Source organism: Alosa alosa, chromosome 7 (assembly GCF_017589495.1).
Source record: "Alosa alosa isolate M-15738 ecotype Scorff River chromosome 7, AALO_Geno_1.1, whole genome shotgun sequence".
Classification (NCBI taxonomy): Eukaryota; Metazoa; Chordata; class Actinopteri; order Clupeiformes; family Clupeidae; genus Alosa; species Alosa alosa.
The window spans coordinates 15,075,447-15,094,289 of NC_063195.1; the positions used below are offsets into that span (position 1 = coordinate 15,075,447).

Sequence of the window (18,843 nt, forward strand, 5' to 3'; positions counted from 1 at the left end):
CTGCCCTGTCTGCGCGTAGGAAGGAATATGCAGCTGTATGCACAAAGTTTATGTTTATAGACAACACAATGAAAAGCCTGTTACAGTTTTTCTCAGTTGCCTTGGTGCATTTCTCAGATCAGAATTTAAATCCTCAAAACTATTAGTTCAGTCTCCACATCATTTAACCACTTCTAGTTCTAACAAATGACAAATGCTCTTACACATTCATGCAATTTTTTGTGTACAATTGTCAATTGTTTTACATTATCAATTGCTACAGTCATGTCAGTCAAAATGCATGATACACCTATTCTGTTGAATAATCCCCCCAAAAAACATTTAGGCATTAGTTTATTGAATAATTATATTAGTTTATTGAATAAGTCTATTATATTAGACCCAAAACTCTAAAACCAGTAAAAGGGTCGCCTATGGTTTCAAGTAGGCTATTATCTGGCCATTTCTATTACAGCTTTTTGGAGATCACTTCTGCACTATAAACCAGACCTTTATTTTCTTGTAGGCTATATGGCAATGAATTAGATGATTTAGCTACAAACTGCAGTGCAGTGGCTGTATTACAAAAAATATTGATTAAAATGATCATACTAGAACAGTTTTGCATTATTTTTCTTTCTTCAAAAATGTGTATTCACACGTGAGAGAATGCCATTACAGCAACCCCCTGAGTTAGCCTAGCCTACCTGATACCTTGCAGGGTACCTTCATCCTTCAGAAAACGAATCTGATTTTTCATCCTGTACGCCAGAGGGCGGTAAGACAGTAGCTTCGACTAAACCTTACAATCGCGTCAGACGGCGAAGCAGGCTCCACACACAGCATCAAAACAAACCACACACAACCGCGTTATGTTACTGTATGTCCCGTCTCACAACTTCAAAGGGATTAAATCTTAAACAAAAAAGGAAAGAAAGAAAACCTTGCTGCTGTCGTTGAGAGTTAACACTGGGATATTTGTGTCCAGTCATGTAGGCTAAGTTTGGTTTCTTTCAGAAGGTTGAAGAGACTAAAATGTGCGCGTGTGGTGGTGTGGTTTCGCCAGGCTTTTTTTATGAAGTTAACTTAACATTTTAAAAATTTTGGCAACAAAGCACAATGCAGAATCTGACAGAGTGCAGACTAAAGAGCTTCATTTCGCGCTTTGAGCTCTTGCCATCGCAACAAACAGGCAGCGCGAGAAAACAGAGAGGACCAGAGGACGACACGGAAAAGGTGGGTAGTTGGGGTGATTCTAGTTTGCTGGAATGTAAAGATAGATTGTTGAGATGGTAACACTATGTGCAAAATATTAGGCTAGCTGTATTGCATGCGTTGGGAATTTAGGTTATCTGGCCAAACTGAGCTAGAATCTATTCATCCTACTGAAAATCCCGGTGTTGCACCAAATTCTGTGACCTGTCGAATTTTGTGACTCTAGAGGGCGCTGTTTTATTGGAGTCTATGAATGTACTGAGCTGTACTGACACACTGATGAGGCAATTCTGTTATGTATGTAATTCTTCTAATACACTTCTGAACACATCTTTGAAACATGGAACATTGTCTGGGTGTGGATGTATTACTCCACATGCCTGCCTGTGTATCTTCGCTCTCTATACTATCTCTATAGAGTAGAGCTAAAGCCTACCCCACCACTCCAGTGAAGAGGTGGACTTCAGCAGGACAGGTCACATATGTTGATAGGCCTACTGTCAAATTATGTTACCCCACTATAACTCTGCAGAAATGGACTGATATTGTACATTGTCATTGACATCAGCAAACACTTTATTTACATTATTGACAAACTCCTTGCCATTGTCTGTTAATATACTTTTTGGCACCTCAAACTGATAAACAAACTTAAGGAGGCAGTTAGTGACCTCCACAGCATTTTTTTCTGCAGTTACAGTGACATAATTTGACAGTAGCCTATCAAAATATGTGACCTGTCCTGCTGAAGTCCATCTGTTCACAGGAGTGGTGAGGGGTAGGCTTTAGCTCTACTCTAGAATAATACCCCCACACCCAGTCAATGATCCATGTTTCAAAAATGTAGCCTACAAAGTTTATTAGAAGAATTATACACATAACAGAATTGCCTCATCAGTGTGTCAGTACAGCTCAGTACATTCATAGACTCCAATATGAGTGTGTGTGTGTGTGTGTGTGTAGATGGACGAGATTGCTCAGCATATGGACATCACTCACAAGCGAGCCTGCATTGACCTCGAGAAGGCCACTCAACTCATCACACAAGTTTTGCAGGTGAGAAACTTGCAAACAGAGGACCATCTTTGTTTGTTTGTTTGTCTGTTTGACACTTATGTCACTCATGTTGATGGATGAATGCACTGATGTTGCTTTATCTGTCACATGTCATCACCAATGGAATTCTATTTGCCACACTGGAAATTACTGTCTGTGTGTGTGTGTGTGTGTGTGTGTGTGTGTGCGTGTTTGTCAGCATGAAGTAGAGAGGAATCGGGAGCTCTACATGTTGATTCGTCGTTTGGAGGACAGGGAGGTGGAAACTAGGCAGAGATTGTCAGACCAGGCGGAGTCAAACAGCCTTCTGAAGGTGAAGATTGACGAACTACAGAAACACCTGGAGGAAAAAGACAACTCCCTTACACAAGCCAACCAGGTGTGTGTGTGTGTGTGTGTGTGTGTGTGTGTGTGTGTGTGTGTGTGTGTGTGTGTGGTGTCATGACCTGTCCATCACTCTATCATGATCGTCATGTAAGCATATGATTTGGAGTTTGTTTCTGTCTGGATTGTATCTGTGCCCTACAAGTGCAGTATCTGCGTATATGTATGAAAAAATATGTACTTTGTGTACCAGTATGGATTGTATGTATCAGGGTTTACGTTAGCTGGCTACAGACGGAAATTTGTCAGTTTCATGTGTAGTAGTTCTGCAACAGAAATAATATAAACGGACAGAATGTCTGCTGGAAAATATGCTAAATGAATGAATTACTGTAAAACCTTTTCCACAATTGCCAAAGTGTTCCGGCTTGTATTTGAGACAGGCATCTATATGAGACAGGCCTTTAATTCCTTTCAGATTGTTTAGTGTTTAGAGAAGTTGTTCATCGAGTGTTAGAAATAATAATCCAAACATACTTCTTTCTCTTTGTCGCCATGGTAGTATTGAAAGAAACACATCTAGAAAAACTAAAGACTAGAAAGTTTGTGAACCTGTTTGTTTTGTTGCCAGTGTAATAAAAACAGGTATATGCTTACCAGTCTATCTGTGTCATTACAACATAAAAAAGAATGTTGTCTAATGAGCACATTTGAAACAAAATGGGATGAATTGAACATTGTAAGACAATGCAGAGGCCTAGTCCATATTGAAAAAAAAAGGTTCAAACAATTTGGATCAAAACTTTAGTGTGCACAATCTGCACCAAAGAACTGGCTTAAACAGATGATCTGGCAGGTTGTAGGAGATTAAATACAACCAAAAACTAAAAACAGACCAGGTCTCTATTTGAAACTGGCATTTATCCAAACTTGTAGCCACATCAGGTGTGTAAAAGTGACTGGCGTCTATTTGGGACTCGGCTTTTGAAGTTTTACGGTAATTAAATAACTTTCAATTGACTAACATTGCACAAGATTTAACATGTAGTACGTCTTGGTTGCATATGTTAGCCATATATTAGCCTGGTTGCCTGTAAAAAGTTGATTATTTTGTTTCAAATTTGCACGAACAGCCGAGTACTTTCATTTCATTAAGTTGCATCAGGATGGAATTCTTGGAGTTGTAGTTCCATTGCTGCAATGCTTATTAATTTAATTTCAAGTTACCGGTATTTAGTTTGACTATTCCTACTTTAGGGGTGAATTCCAGGGCAACATCTGTAATGGCCACTGGAGTTTACTGGGTATGTGGCATATTGCTGTGTTTTTTCTGATTTCCTGTGTGTGTGTGTGTGTATAATCATACAGACTGTGGCCTTCTTGAGGAATGAACTGAGAGATCTTCAACAACGGCTTCAAAGACAACAGAGTAAAGATAGGTGCGTACAGACACACAGACACACACTCACACACACACACAGACATTCAGACCCCCTCACACAGACACACACTCTCACACACACACAGACATTCAGACCCCCTCACACAGACACACACTCTCACACACACACAGACATTCAGACCCCCTCACAAAGACACACACACACTCTCACAAACACACAGACACACACTCTCACACACAACACACACACAGACAATCTGATGGTTGTACTCACAATGGATATTATTTTGCTATGTAAAGCCTTAATGGCCAAGTCATGTCTCATTGTCTGTCATTATCTGCACATGTTTTTCTGCACATTGCCTCCTCTTTAACTTTTGATCTCTGCCACTTCTGACCCCTATAGGACACACCAAGAAGAAGATGACTGGCTGCAGGTTGGGGGAAGCCAGTTCAAGGTTGATGTATGTGCACACTCACGCACACATACACACACACCCGCACATCCTCTTTAACTTTTGATCTCTCCACTTCTGACCCTATGGGGACACACCAAGAGAAGATGACTGACTTGCGGGTTGGGAGACCAGTTCAGGTTGATGTATGTGCACACTCACGCACACATACACACACACCCGCACGCACATCTACCTTTTTACACATGCGTTTTATGCTGTTATGGCAAGGCACACTAACCACAACAGAATTGGGGTAATGTAACTCAGAGTAAGGGGTAAACCTCCTAATAGAAGAGCTGTATGGCTTCATTCTCCTAAATAAACAATGCCATAGGGCTTTTGTTGTAGGAGGTTTATCACTTACTCTGAGTTAACTTACCCAGGTTTGTCACTAAACCACATACTTGGAATGCTCCCCAGGTGTTTCTTTTGTTAAATCATAAGTATATTAACATTTGAGGAAACATGAGACAAAGTATAAGGAAAACACAGAAAGGTTCTTCCCGACCGCTAAGGCTGCAGAGACACACACACACCCACACACACACACACACACACAAATACACATAATACATGCATACAGTACAGGCCAAAAGTTTGGACACACTATTTACAGGGTTCCTACGCAGTATGGAAAACCTGGAAAAGTATGGAATTTGATTTTAGTAAATTCCAGGTCTGGATAAGTATGGAAAAAAGAACAAGGGTATGGAGAAATATGTGTGTTTCCAGACTATTGCATCTACAGTACTAATCACTTCACTCACTACACTGTTGTGTAGCTTAAAGGCACACTATGCAGGTTTTTTAGCTTAATATGCAAGTTTTTTAGCTTAATTTACCTTCATTTAACAGCTTCAGAGTCATTGGAATGGTTATATGATTTTTTTCGGGTTGAATGGTGGCCGTCTCGCTTCCCCCTTGCGCCTGTGAGCAGAAAAACCACCCTTGCAACTGCGGGCCGACGGCCTCAGTGTCAGGAAGTATAACGAGTGTAACAAATTGATTTACTGCATTCAAATACACATACATGCCAGGCACCAGCTAGAAAAAGGTAGCGATGGAGTTTCTCAGACATTCGTCATGACAGAGCCAGCGAAAAAGAAGCAAAAACCGAGAAAAGAGGAAATTGCCAATACTGCATAGTTTACCTTTAACTGTCAGTCCCCATCGTCAAGATACAACTATGATACAACTAAGATACAACTAAAAATGACCCAGCTAAATTAATGAATATTAAGTGTCATTTTTTAATTCACTTCAGTTGTCCATACTTTTGTTTTCACCGAGTTATCCCAAACCAGATGTGGCCGCAATGTCGAATATGGTCAGAAAAATCTACCGAGAAGTTTGGAAATTTGAGTATGGAAAAAGTATGGAATTTTGAAATGGAAAATGTGTAAGAACCCTGTATTTACATTGTAGATTCTCACTGAAGGCATCAAAACTATGAATGAATACAACATTGAATGATGAATATTTGTCAAGTTATGGCTTGCTGAATATGGTATTAAATAAAAAAAAAAATAGCAACTTTGAAGAAACTAGAATATAAGACATGTTTTCAGTTATTTCACACTTTTTTGTGAAGTACATAATTCCACATGTGTTCATTAATAGTTTTGATGAATCTACATTGTAAATAGTCATGAAAATAAAGGAAACGCATTGAATGAGAAGGTGTGTCCAAACTTTTGGCCTGTACTATACATACATACATACATGCGCAGTTGCGCACACACACACGCACGCTCATACTCACACTCACACATATACACGCATGCACACACCTACACTAATACGAGGTGTTACTGCTATGACGCTTGCTACTGTAGCATGTTAACTCATGTTTTTGGTGATTGTTTTTGTACATTTCTGAGTGATATTCTGACCTGGTCCACAAGACTGTATAGCCTAGTCGGGCAGTACTGGCATGTGTGTTTGTTCATCATACAATAAGAATATTGATCAGAGATTAACAGCTCAGCTAGTTACTTAAAAAAGTGCCTCCAAAAAGTTTTTTATGTTATGTTTTCTTATTAAGCTGAATTACATTAAATGCTTTGCTCAATGAATGAATGTAAAAGTACTGTAAGTCATTTCTGTTTCTGCAGCAGAGACCTCCGACCCCAGAATGGAACACATCATGTCTTCAGCGGCGGACATTAAAACTGAACTAATACAGGTACAGTGTTTGGAAGTGTACAAAAGTAAAAAATCCCCCACAAAAGACACACTAATGCCACAACTTCAAACATCAGACAAGCTACTGCTAAAACTGCAGATCCAATTGCACTAATGTTAAAACTAATTAAATTGTAAAATCACCTCAGGCAAGCTGATGCTAATAAAACTTACAGTAAACCACTTAAAGCTGCAGTTGGTAAGAATTATTTGATCATATTCACTGAAACCGACACTATGCTCCGACAGAACAACATAAATCAGCCGGTTTTAGAAAAAAAAAAAAAACTCATTTCTACCTCCACCTGTTATTTGTTTTGCAAAAATCCACAGCTCCTGGTTCTTCTGGTCCAATCAGAGCAGGACTATGTGAGATCTGACTGTCAATCACAGTCTGGTGCAGTCTGGTGCGCACTGATGATCACAAACTCGATGAGAGGGTGCTCGGTGGTAGTGGGGGAGGGGCATGAGAGTTGTAAACATTCAACATTTTGGCTAAGTCCCCTCAATCTGTCAGACTTGCCAACTGCAGCTTTAATTCGAAATGCTAATGCACTTATAACCATAAAACCAAAATGTGATGCTAATGTCAACAAAACTAACAACATTACACTAGCTAATGCTAATAACAAAGCAAACTCATCTCATTGGACAAGCTCCACTGTAAGCCACTGCATTAAAGCAAGTACCTTTCTTCTTTCTAGTAAGAATACTAAGGATATGTTTAATAGTTGATAAATAGTCAAGTTGCCATTTTTCCTTGCCAATATTTTATCCCTTCCTCTATGTGTTTTAGGTAGAAGTGGACAAATCAAGCACGACTCCCATTCTTAGCTCTGAAATGGGCCTGTATGCTCCGTCTCCGTCAGACCCTCTGTATCTGGCCCAGTTAGGTGGGGTGTCCGTAGAGCTGGTGGACCGCTGTAGGACCGGGGGACAGCGGGGGACGGACACGGAGAACAACAGCAATGATGGAGGACCGTTTGAGACCCGTAAGAGAATCTCACACACACACACACACAGACACTTACACACTTACACACACACACACACACACACACACACAAATAAATACACACTCTCTCTCTCACTCACTCACTCACTCACTCACTCACTCACTCACTCACTCACTCACTCACTCACACACACACACACACACACACACACACACACACACACACACAAAAAACACACACACACACAAAATTACTCCACATCTTCATACATTCCATTTTTAGCAAGGCACAGCTTGGCAAATATATATACGTTGAAGACCCTTAATAGTGTAGACCAATCCCTGCAACATGTCAAGGATCTAGCATGAATTGTTACAAAGTAATGGCTTATGATGATCATTGGCTTAAGATGATCATTGTTGGGTACAATGCCATCGTTCATATAAAGTAGGAAGCAAATCCAAGAAGGACCGGTGTGGACATTTTCTATATTCTGTTGATTTGGCAGAGTGTTCACTGTCCGAGTGTTCACTTACTAATCATCCTTGAGACCTATTCCCCGTCAGGTAAACTAACATCAATACTACAATATAACATTATAGCTGTATGGTTTTCATGAAGCCATCGATCATTGAAATAGTTACTCGCTAAAATGTACCCATCCAGAGCTCCATTAGAGTACCCATCCATTAAATGACGGCTCTAGGGTTCATGCGTTTGAGATGCTCATGCATCGGCGTCGTGCCGTGAAATGACTCTCCTTTACGAAGTCTGAATTCAACCTATTTTGTAGCTTTATTTCACTAAAATGTTCCCACACATTTGAAACTTTTGGCCTTCCTTTCACTATGCGCCATCAAACGTTATTGAACACTTGCATGGAGTAGCCAAGGACTTCATTATCATATTCCTTTCAGGGTGCCTATAACAATAAGACGTGTCAACAATAAAATGTTGCGTCAACAAATTGTCATAATTGATGTTGTCGGCTTTGTAGACTAACTGCAGCCCTAGTGATCAGATTAACATTATTTTATTTTGTGCGCGGCCTGATCAATTTTGTGTGAGGAAATGTTGAGTGGTCTGCGCGGCTGCACGCATGCACAGCTTAGAGGGAACATAGACGCTAATGCTCGAGTGTGCTTTATGTTTTTTTCCCCAGTGAAACGAACAGGCCCATCCACCTCATCCACCACGGCATCCAGCTGGACCCTGCAGACTGTTGCCTTGTCCACCTCCTCCTCAGAGCCGGAAGAGTCCGGAAATTTTTCCTATTCTCCACATGATGACGGCCTCGTGGGAGACCTCACGAGAGACTCGGACGCTCCGACAGGGGAGAGACCGTACCACTGCCCCCAGTGTGGCAAGAGTTTCAGCCGAGAGAACATCCTGAAACAGCACCTGTGGCGTCACTCGGGGCCGAGGCGACACCACTGTCTCCAGTGCGGCAAGAGCTTCACCCACGTGGGAAACCTCAAGGTGCACCAGCGCACTCACACGGGAGAGAGACTGTACCCATGCGCGCAGTGCGGCAAGAGCTTCACCCACGAGGGCAAGCTTAGAACACACCAGCGCATTCACACGGGGGAGAGGCCTTACCAGTGCGCGCAGTGCGGCAAGAGTTTCACCCAGAAGGGGAACCTCAAGACTCACCAGCGCACGCACACCGGCGAGAGACCCTACCGGTGCCAACAGTGCGGCCAGGGTTTCCACCGCGAGTACAACCTCAAGCTGCACCAGCACGTTCACGCAGCCGAGAGGCCGTGGCAGTGTGCCCAGCGCGGCAAGCGTTTTGCCGATGTGGGATACTTGAGAAGACACCAGCGCATTCCCGCGGGGGAGAAACCATACCGCTGTGGTCAGTGCGACGAGAGTTTCACTTCACAGCACCAGCTTAAACAACACCAGTGCACTCACATAGGATAAGCCCAGTTGTGTCTCAGTCATTAAATCTGTTGTTAGAACCAATACCTGTCCAACTATCTGTCATTATCTATACGTTGCTTCAAAGTTTGTTTGTTTTTGTGTAAAATACTGTATAATAATACTGTATAATAACTCGTTACAAACAGGTAGCAATAAACAAATTGCTAACAAATCAAACAACATCTTGTTGTCTAGCAGATACCAGTGAGAATTGAGTGTGCATAATGCAATTCAGTGAGACAGTTAGAATCATATATGCCTTTCAGCGTGACTTATTTTTGTGGAAAACATGTGCTGGACTGGGAGGCGGTCATATTTTGTACCGCTCTGCGGTACATCTAGTTATGATTATTATATACATGTTTACAAGAATGACAGGAGTTTGATGTATTTATTCAACCAGCACAGTAGAGATCCTGTTCTCCGTCAGTGTATCAGTTTGTCTAGCTTATCAGACTCTGGCAAGAGAGGAGAGTTTGATAAGGGAGTCTGTGGTAGAGATATGCTTTCTCTATGTGGAAATGATCAGGCTGGTTTGAAGGGTATTCAAGGGCAAACGCTCAGGGGTCTCTCTTGCACGCTCTCTCTCTCTCTCTCTCTCTCTCTCTCTCTCTCTCTCTCTCTCTCTCTCTCTCTCTCTCTCTCTCTCTCTCTCTCTCTCTCTCTCTCTCTCTCAGGTTTTTATTCCTGTCTTGTCTTCCTCTACGCGTCTATCTCTGTTCTGTCTCTCTCTCCTACCTTCCCTTTGTGTCTGCCCTCTGGCCCTCAGTTTATCAGTCTGTCTGGCAATCTTTCTCTCACTTATTACACTCTTTCTTTCTCTCACTTATTACACTCTTTCTTTCTCTCACTTATTACACTCTTTCTCTCACTTATTACACTCTTTCTTTCTCTCACTTATTACACTCTCTTTCTTTCTCTCACCTATTACACTCTTTCTTTCTATGTCCCCCTCTCTCAAGGGGTAAAACAGTGTGTACTGATGTGTACTGATGTCATAAGGGTGCAACAGTAATGTGTTATATACCTGTAGTAAAATAAACAAAGCGATTAAACACACCCACAAATAGGTGCACGCCATATTTTTTGTATGCACATGAATGTAATGTCAAGTTCTCTCTCAGTTGTGTCACACCACACACACAATAAAAGAAGAGGAGGAAGAGAACTCACTTCCTCTGATTAGCATCCTCCCCTGTGCACTCAAGCTCTAAAACTAACTCATACCTGCACGTGAACATGCCCACACACACACACACACACACACACATAGACACATAGACTAAGCATGTCATCCACACACAGGAGCACAGCCACAGCAGGGGTACATAATTGGTTTTGACTATGTTCAAGGCACAGAGGAGTGTGCTCTCCTCCTCACCATCATGAGGAATTGTATCTCCCTCCTCTTCCTCTACCTCTACCTGAGCTCAGGTAAGATTCTTCACAGGCTGGTGAGTCAGGTTACGTAGAAATTGCAGGCAAGTCTATGAAATAATAATGATCTATTACCACAAATTGCTTTGCTGAAGCCTGGCAATTATACTTATTGGTGTATAGAGCTCTATTATCATGAGATCTCTACATGTTTCATGATCATACAACAGTATGCGTGGATATGATGTTTGATTTATTTTGCTGACCACAACATTATATATGCTCTATTATATATGTTGTTACCATGTTTCACGTTTACGGTGTGTATTTACAGTATAGGCATAATAATACAGTTTTAATAGGCATATCCAGATATTTTATTGTTCAAAATGTCATCACTGAGTATAAAAATTGGAAAATGTGTTTGAAAACCCAAACTAAATTTGATTCTTTTTTGAGTGTATTGTTGGTTTAGTTCATCTGAAAAATCCAGAAAGACTGTAGATGTGATGCATTTGGTGCCATCACACACATGACAACAATGCGTCTACTGACATAGTCCTTGATCTAGGTCATGATTTGTGACAATGGCAGAACTTTGTATCCACAATCAATTTAATGTAGTTTTTCAGTGAAGGAAGTGAGCTCATTGTTTTGTTTGATTGACAGGTGGTCTCCTCACATTCGCTTTTGAAGTGACAGGCTGCACGGGCGGCACTGTTGTTATCAAGTGTGGATATGACGACGATGAGTGTCAACAGAACAATAAGTGTTTCTGCAAGGACACAAAAACACGTTTTAAAAAAAAAATGCGATGATCTGATTAGAACTGATGGTCTTAAATATCAGTGGGTGAATGATGGGAGGTTCTCTCTGTATGACAACACCACTGGAGGATTCTTCATGGTGAGATTCAGACACCTGACCCTACAGGACACTGGGGTATATCAATGTGCTGTGGATATAGAGTTGTTTCCCGACAGATATACAGAAGTGGATTTGCAGATAATGGAGGGTGAGTGTCAACTTTTACAAACATTTAGAAAAATGTGTAATCTTTCTTTAGTTTCCTAAAATGTCTCAACACTACCTCTTTCCTTATATTTGTCATAGAGTGACTGAGTGTCTTTACAGGTTCATTAGACATACAATATGTACAGTTTCTGTTATTCCTGACCTCCACTCTGTGTGTGTGTGTGTGTGTGTGTGTGTGTGTGTGTGTGTGTGTGTGCTTATCAGATGCATGCTGTAAGGCCCTTAAACTGTCTGCCTATGAGGGAGAAATAGTTAATATCAGCTGCAAGTTCCCACAAGAGTTCAAAAGCAAACCCAAGTATTTCTGTAAGGAGGATGGAGATCTGGGATGTAAGTACAGACTATCAACTCCAGAGGACCAAACCTGGGTTGGTGATGAGAAGCTCTCTCTCCATGACAACAGAGATGGAGTCCTGACTGTGTCCATCTCCAGCTTCAGCACCAGTGATGCTGGGTCATACTGGTGTGGAGTGGACATGGGGGAATACAAAGCCTTGATCACAAATGTACAGCTGACTATAAGAGGTATGTTTAGCACTCATGTATTTACACAAATTATCCAAATTACAAATTACCTCAAACATGATCTATGCATGTTGATTATTTTTAACCCTTTGAGAGTGACACAGAACCTAGTAGCTTTACAAGATTTGCACTGTTAAAGGGTAACATGCTAACTGGTGTATTTTGGGCTTGGTATAGTCAGGAATGTTACACTAGGAAAGGTTTTCTTTTGTTTGTATAGTGGTGGGTTCCAGCTCAAAACATAGAACTTCATTAGTGCATGTAGACGGCTGGTGTTATGGATTAAGTAGCTTTTAAGTTATGAGTTAAATTAAAAAAACAACTAAAAATGGCATGGTCCTCAAGATTTCTCTGTTGTCTTTGTATAAACTTTGCTTACATGATTGATAAATAAAGTCAAAGTCAAATGAGTGAGTCAAAATCAAAGTTTGAAAAATGAGACTGTGATTGTAACAGATGCAAGTCAAACGACCTCATCGATGATACATCCATCATCAGCATCTCCAAAAACATTACTATCGTCATCATCTTCTTCTTCATCATCATCATCACCATCAACAACAACAACAGCACTAAATATGGGTATTTTGATTTTTTTCCTCCAGTGAAATCTTCGTAACGGTCCTCTATAGCTGTCTGTTCAGTGTTTTTATATTCATCAGCACCTTGGACAACTGCCACTGTTTTTAAATGTTAATTGTTCTCAGGCTCTGGTCTGCTCATCCCATTATCTGTGAGTGGAGCAGTTCTTATCACCATTACCATCATCATCATCATCTGTAGATGTAAGAGGTACAACACACAGGGTATGTTTATTATTGCAAAAATACATGTGCACCCCCACACACACAATAGATAGATAGATAGATAGATAGATAGATAGATAGATAGATAGATAAAATAGTCAGTTAACACATATTTAAACACCTCTTCATGCTATAAGGGATAATAGATGATGCAGCGGTTCAATGGTTCCCCGTAATGTCTAAAGACTGAATTTCAAAAAAAGTGCATCAAGTGCATTGTGAAGGTTGTCAGGTCAAGTGACGATCCTTTTTGTCATTGTTGTGTTCCTGTATGACTAGTGTTAAAGCAACACAGTGTTGTTTTTTTGCCTTAAAACAACAAACAGCTTCAAACTCACTCTGATGCTACACTGACTTGTAATATGGAGAATGATTTCTCTGCCATTGCCAGTGTGTGCCTGAAATACAACTGCACTACCGATCCATTACCTGTTTAGATGGTTTTGGACTAACGTATACCGTCTTAGCGCTAAAAGGCTTTGAATTTCGAAAAGGCTTTCTTTTGTATGTTTGTTATTCTTTTGCTTGTTTGTTTGTTTCTAAGTGTCCAAGATGTCTACCATGATGATGGCAACTGAAGAGAACAATACACAGGTGATATTCAGTTGTGATCAGTTTCCTTTTTTTCTTCTTATTATTTCCCTTTTCTATGGTAATGGCAAGACTGTCTACAGCAAATAATTATGGACCCTTTCATCAATAAAAACAAAAACAATGCTTGAACGTTGTATTTGGGCCCCAACCTACTTCCTCTGCATTAAGATAACATATGGAATGTTAAAACGGAAGTCTTGTGGGGCCAACTATGATGCGGATAATGGAACTCTCTTGAAAGGGTCTATAAGGGGAAAGTAGAAAACACGATGATTAAACCCACATTTGAGATTCTATATATGCCCTTGAATTCTCCCTCTCGTTGCTTTCTCTCTAGGTTGGCAACGCAGAAGCATCCTATGATGAAGTTAAAGACGTTAGACTGCATGCTAATTCGGGGACCGCTGAATCTACACTTAGCACGGTTTACGCCACCGCACAACTACCCACAATCCCCTCTGATTCCCCTACGTACGCCTCTGTACAGGGTGCAGATATATCTGCAGACACTCCGACTTATGCTAGGTGTGTGTTTAATGACCGCACACACAGGTCCTCTGCCATAAGTACAGGTAGAGATGACAACTCATGTAACTATGCATCTGTGAAACGTCAATGAATCTGTGAATCCACTGCATTTGTGCAATGTGAATGTTGTCCAGTGACTGTACAAATCATAAACAAGATCTAGGCCTACTCAGTGGAAAACAACTCTACTAAAACGGTCATTTAAACACATTGATTTTGACCAGATTGACTACTTTTTTAACAATTGTTTCTTCACATTTTGATTGACATGTTGAAAAGAAGACCTATAGCCAAAAGAGTCTGTCTGTATGTTATTAAAAGCTCCACCTCCATATAGTGTCACAATTGTATCATTGCATGTTGTAATGTCACAGTTCACAGTTGATTTTATAATTCACATATTTCTGAAGAAAAAACAACATTCCGTGTACTTTGATTTATTGATTACGGATATTATAACCACATCTTTTAGATGAATACAGTACTTTACAGTAGGTCAAGATTGTTTGTTCATGCATTGGTAAATATACTGTAAGCAAACAGTATGCACATTGATTATCAGTGTATCTAGCTTATCAGGCTCTGATAAGAGCCAAAAAGAGTTTGATAAGAGAGTCCATGTCAGAGACAAACTCTGTATGTGCAAGTGGACAGGCTGGACGGATGTGATGACCAAGGTGTTTCTCTTCTCTTTTCATTCCTTATACTCTCCTCGTATCACACTCGTCCTTACATTTAACTTTCCTCTGTCTTTCTCAGTACGTCACATCACATTTATTCAGTTACCAGACGCTTTTATTCAAAGCGAATTACATGTCTATTATATTACAAAGGCCTTTGTCATCATGAGCAACTCTGGGTCAAGTGCCTTGTTCAAGGGCACAACAGTGGAGGCCGGGTATTGAACCTTTTCAACCTACACCTCTTCAGGCTACTGCATGCTAGCTCCTTAGCCACTATGCTACCACTGCCCAGCACTTCCTGCATCTCATCTGTGCCTGGCTGGCCAACTGTCTCTTTTATGTGCCTGTAAAATTAGACTTTGATTTCTACAGGTTTAGTTTGCTGAGGATGTCGATCAGGCAGATGGTGTTGAACCAAATATGTTGGTACCGAATCAACCCAATAGTAGAAGTCAAGAAAGGGACTATGTTTTGAATATTTGTACACATCAATAAAATGGTGTAAATTTGTTTCATATGCATGCATTTTGATGTATGTGTACAAATATGTGTTTATATTTTCATTGGCATGAATACAGATACTGTACAATGCAATGTAATAAAGGAGTTTTGACATTCAATTTTTCTTTCTTTCTCTCTATTTCTGTCCTTATCTATCTGTATGAAAAAAAGGGAAAGAGGAACAATCACTCACTTCTGACTTCCCCATTCAGTGGTTACTGAGTAACTACCTCAGTTGCACACAGAGACAATGAGAATAACACACACACACACACATACTTACAAACATACACACACATGCAAACACACACAACATTAACATGTCATCCAACAAGGAAAACAATACACTTTCACAGCAGGAAGCAACACATTACAGGAGTAAATGGCAGCCCTCTGGCGTGAACGCATCACAGGCATAGAGGATAACCCAGGTATTTTTTTTCCTCCTCAGGATGAAGAGGCTTATCTATTTCCTCTTCTTCTTCTACCTGAGCACAGGTACATGTAAGTTCCTTTTCTTCAAAGTGCTAGAGTATAAGCTACATGTCAAATGTCATATGAAAATTATTCATTAGAACAGCTATGAATTTGCTCAAAATAATGCTTTGATAATATGGAGATCATGTTTGTACACATACAGTGTCCACAACATATACCTGTCCGGATATCCAAAGTGGGCATGTGTGCAGCCTCAACGACATGTAATAGTTATTTGTGTAAAGAACCTATTGTCATTGGATACATCTCTGTCATAATTACATGTACACAACATTGTGATCACCCAATATACAACCACAGCATTGATATAGTGCTTGTGGCTCTCATTGGTTGTATGTAAACCTCTATTGCCATCTGATCTACTATAACTGTAAGATAGGTTGCATGACTGTGATAAACAGTGGATTGTGTGCAACGCATCCAAATGCTGTTGACATTATGTTTTATTTAATTTGCAGATATTGCTGATGCATTTCGTGTGATAGGATATGTTGGGAGGACCGTCAACATCAAATGTGTTTATGAAAATAAATATGAGAACAATAACAAATACTTCTGCAAGGGCAGATTAGCAATATCATGTACAGTTCAGATAGAGACACCCCATAAAAATCAGTGGGTGAATGGTGGGAGATTTTCTCTGTATGACAACACCACTGGAGGATTCTTTATGGTGATCTTCAGAGACCTGACACTACAGGACACTGGGAGATATCACTGTGCTGTGAAAAAGCCTTCAATTGACAAATCTGAAGTGGCCGCACTGGATATAAAATCTGGTGAGCTTGTGTTTCTTAGATAAAAAAAAAACTCAATTTCAAATTCTTCAATGAAACCATTGTGGTGCCTTTGCAACTGTACTCTCACTCTAATCACAACTGAAATACTGCCACCCATGGCCATACTTATTAAATTAAATATGTATCATTACAGGTGAGGCTACTTTTGTCATGTCCTATGCTCATGTCTTTGTAGCCGTTAAACTGGTTGACTACATAACAATTTTGCATTTAATATAATGATAAATAGATTGATGGGTACTACAAATGGTACATTTATGCACTTCTAATTTATAGAAGAGACTGAATTATCATGTTGTTGTTTTTTCAGGAACTTGCTGTGTAAAACCCCTCACAATTTTTGCCTATGAAGGAGAAACTGTGAACATTAGCTGTCGTTACCCAAATAAGCACCTCAACACACCCAAGTTCTTCTGCAGACACTCTGCAGGCCTGGACTGCAAGTACAGATTAGTGACCCAACACAACCAAGTCTGGGTTAGTGATGGGAGGTTAGCATTACATGACAACAGAGAGGACAGAATTCTGACGGTGACCCTGAAGAACTCCAGCATTGGTGATTCTGGGTCCTACCGGTGTGGAGTTGAGACGGAGCGATACAGCAGCTTGATCACAAATGTGGAGTTGAATTTCACCAGTGAGCGGGACATATAAAATACCAGTATACCATAAACACACAACATTATGTATCATTTTGTATTACTATCAATCTTTTTTTTTGTGCAACCTCACTTTATTTAAGATAAATATGACTCATTGATTTCTTTTCTTATGCAACATGCATAAAATTGTGTGCTATTTGTCCGTGCAATTGTTTTACTAACAGTATGCTCTGTCTACTAAGTTGTGTGTGTGTGTGTTTTTTTTACTAAATTAAAATGACAGCACAGGCTCTGAATGCTTCAGTAAAGCAGTGTTGCCTTTTCCTTAGCCTGGTGTTGTGAGCAGCATCTCAATGTGACGGAGTTCTCAGATGGAGATACAGCCTTTATCGGTTGCCCTTACCCACAAGGCTTTGAGGACGAGGAGAAGTTCTTCTGCAGAGGAGAGCGCCGTGACAACTGCCCGGATCAAATCACGGTCAGCGAGACTGGTGTCTGCACGGTCAATGGGAGGTTCTCTGCCTTGGATAACACTACCACTCGCAGTGTTAAGGTAACCATCAAAGACCTGAGACCAGGGGATTCTGGGACATATTGGTGTGGGTTTGATAGACTCTGGAGACCGGCCGACTACACAAGGGTCATTTTGTCTGTGGGTAAGTTACGGATTACTTATTGACACATGGACGTGGGCACATAATGTTTTCTAATAATGTGAGACCAGGTTGGTTGGTATCTTACTCTTACATTAATATCCCCAAAATAAATAAATGAATCAGGGAGCAGGACGCCCAGTGCAACTGATGCTAGTCAAACAACGTCATCACTGATAGTACTCTCATCAGCAACATCATCATCATCGTCATCAGGTAAGGTCACTCTGATATTTGCAGATTTCTTCTTTGATGTTCTGGTGTTCTGTGCTTCTCATTCTGCAATAACCATACAAAATCTTTAAGATACACTCTCAATTCTAATCCAATAACCATACAAAAAAATCTTCAAGATACACTCTCAATTCTAATCCAATAACCATACAAAATCGTCAAGATACACTCTCAATTCTAAAGTGTCTACGTATGTGTAGATTTTGGTAAGTTTCGAGTTGTGTTGAACACACCATCACATTCGTGGGGGCACTCTTCGATTGACTTGCATTGTTTTCAATAAAGCTCCATTGAGGTACAAAGTAGTAGTACAAGAGAAAAGGAACAGGGCTGGCTGGTTTGCATACTAAATAAGACATGGACATGTGTAACATTAAAGCTGAAGTCGGCTTTCATCTGACTGTCAATCACAATTTGTGCACACACCACAGACCCCCCCCTCCCCCCTCGCGCACGTTACAATATTGCACAAACTTGATTAGAGGGTGCTCGTGGTAGTGGGGGAGG

General features: G+C 40.5%; 3 protein-coding genes across 4 annotated transcripts; all 3 read left to right on the top strand.

The window, feature by feature from the left end:
* Positions 1 to 806: 806 nt before the first annotated feature.
* LOC125298261 (mitotic spindle assembly checkpoint protein MAD1-like) lies at positions 807 to 4,491 on the top strand. The gene is made up of 5 exons (XM_048248964.1): positions 807 to 1,215; positions 2,158 to 2,250; positions 2,450 to 2,629; positions 3,943 to 4,013; positions 4,383 to 4,491. The coding sequence occupies exons 1-5, from the start codon at positions 1,099 to 1,101 to the stop codon at positions 4,489 to 4,491; spliced, it is 570 nt and encodes a 189-aa protein (XP_048104921.1). The 5' UTR covers positions 807 to 1,098.
* A 2,060-nt stretch (positions 4,492 to 6,551) lies between these two features.
* On the top strand, positions 6,552 to 9,677 carry LOC125297864 (zinc finger protein 239-like). Of its 2 annotated transcripts, none has more exons than XM_048248396.1 (3): positions 6,552 to 6,619; positions 7,415 to 7,610; positions 8,737 to 9,677. In XM_048248396.1, the coding sequence occupies exons 1-3, from the start codon at positions 6,569 to 6,571 to the stop codon at positions 9,498 to 9,500; spliced, it is 1,011 nt and encodes a 336-aa protein (XP_048104353.1). In that variant the 5' UTR covers positions 6,552 to 6,568; the 3' UTR covers positions 9,501 to 9,677. The 2 variants fall into 2 exon arrangements, with proteins under 2 accessions (XP_048104353.1, XP_048104354.1); XM_048248397.1 differs by having other exon boundaries at positions 6,555 to 6,619; positions 7,508 to 7,610.
* Positions 9,678 to 11,758: 2,081 nt separating this feature from the next.
* LOC125298205 (CMRF35-like molecule 1) lies at positions 11,759 to 14,743 on the top strand. Its single transcript, XM_048248907.1, has 6 exons — positions 11,759 to 11,892; positions 12,117 to 12,437; positions 12,894 to 13,019; positions 13,145 to 13,243; positions 13,788 to 13,837; positions 14,175 to 14,743. The coding sequence occupies exons 1-6, from the start codon at positions 11,781 to 11,783 to the stop codon at positions 14,454 to 14,456; spliced, it is 990 nt and encodes a 329-aa protein (XP_048104864.1). The 5' UTR covers positions 11,759 to 11,780; the 3' UTR covers positions 14,457 to 14,743.
* Positions 14,744 to 18,843: the final 4,100 nt, after the last annotated feature.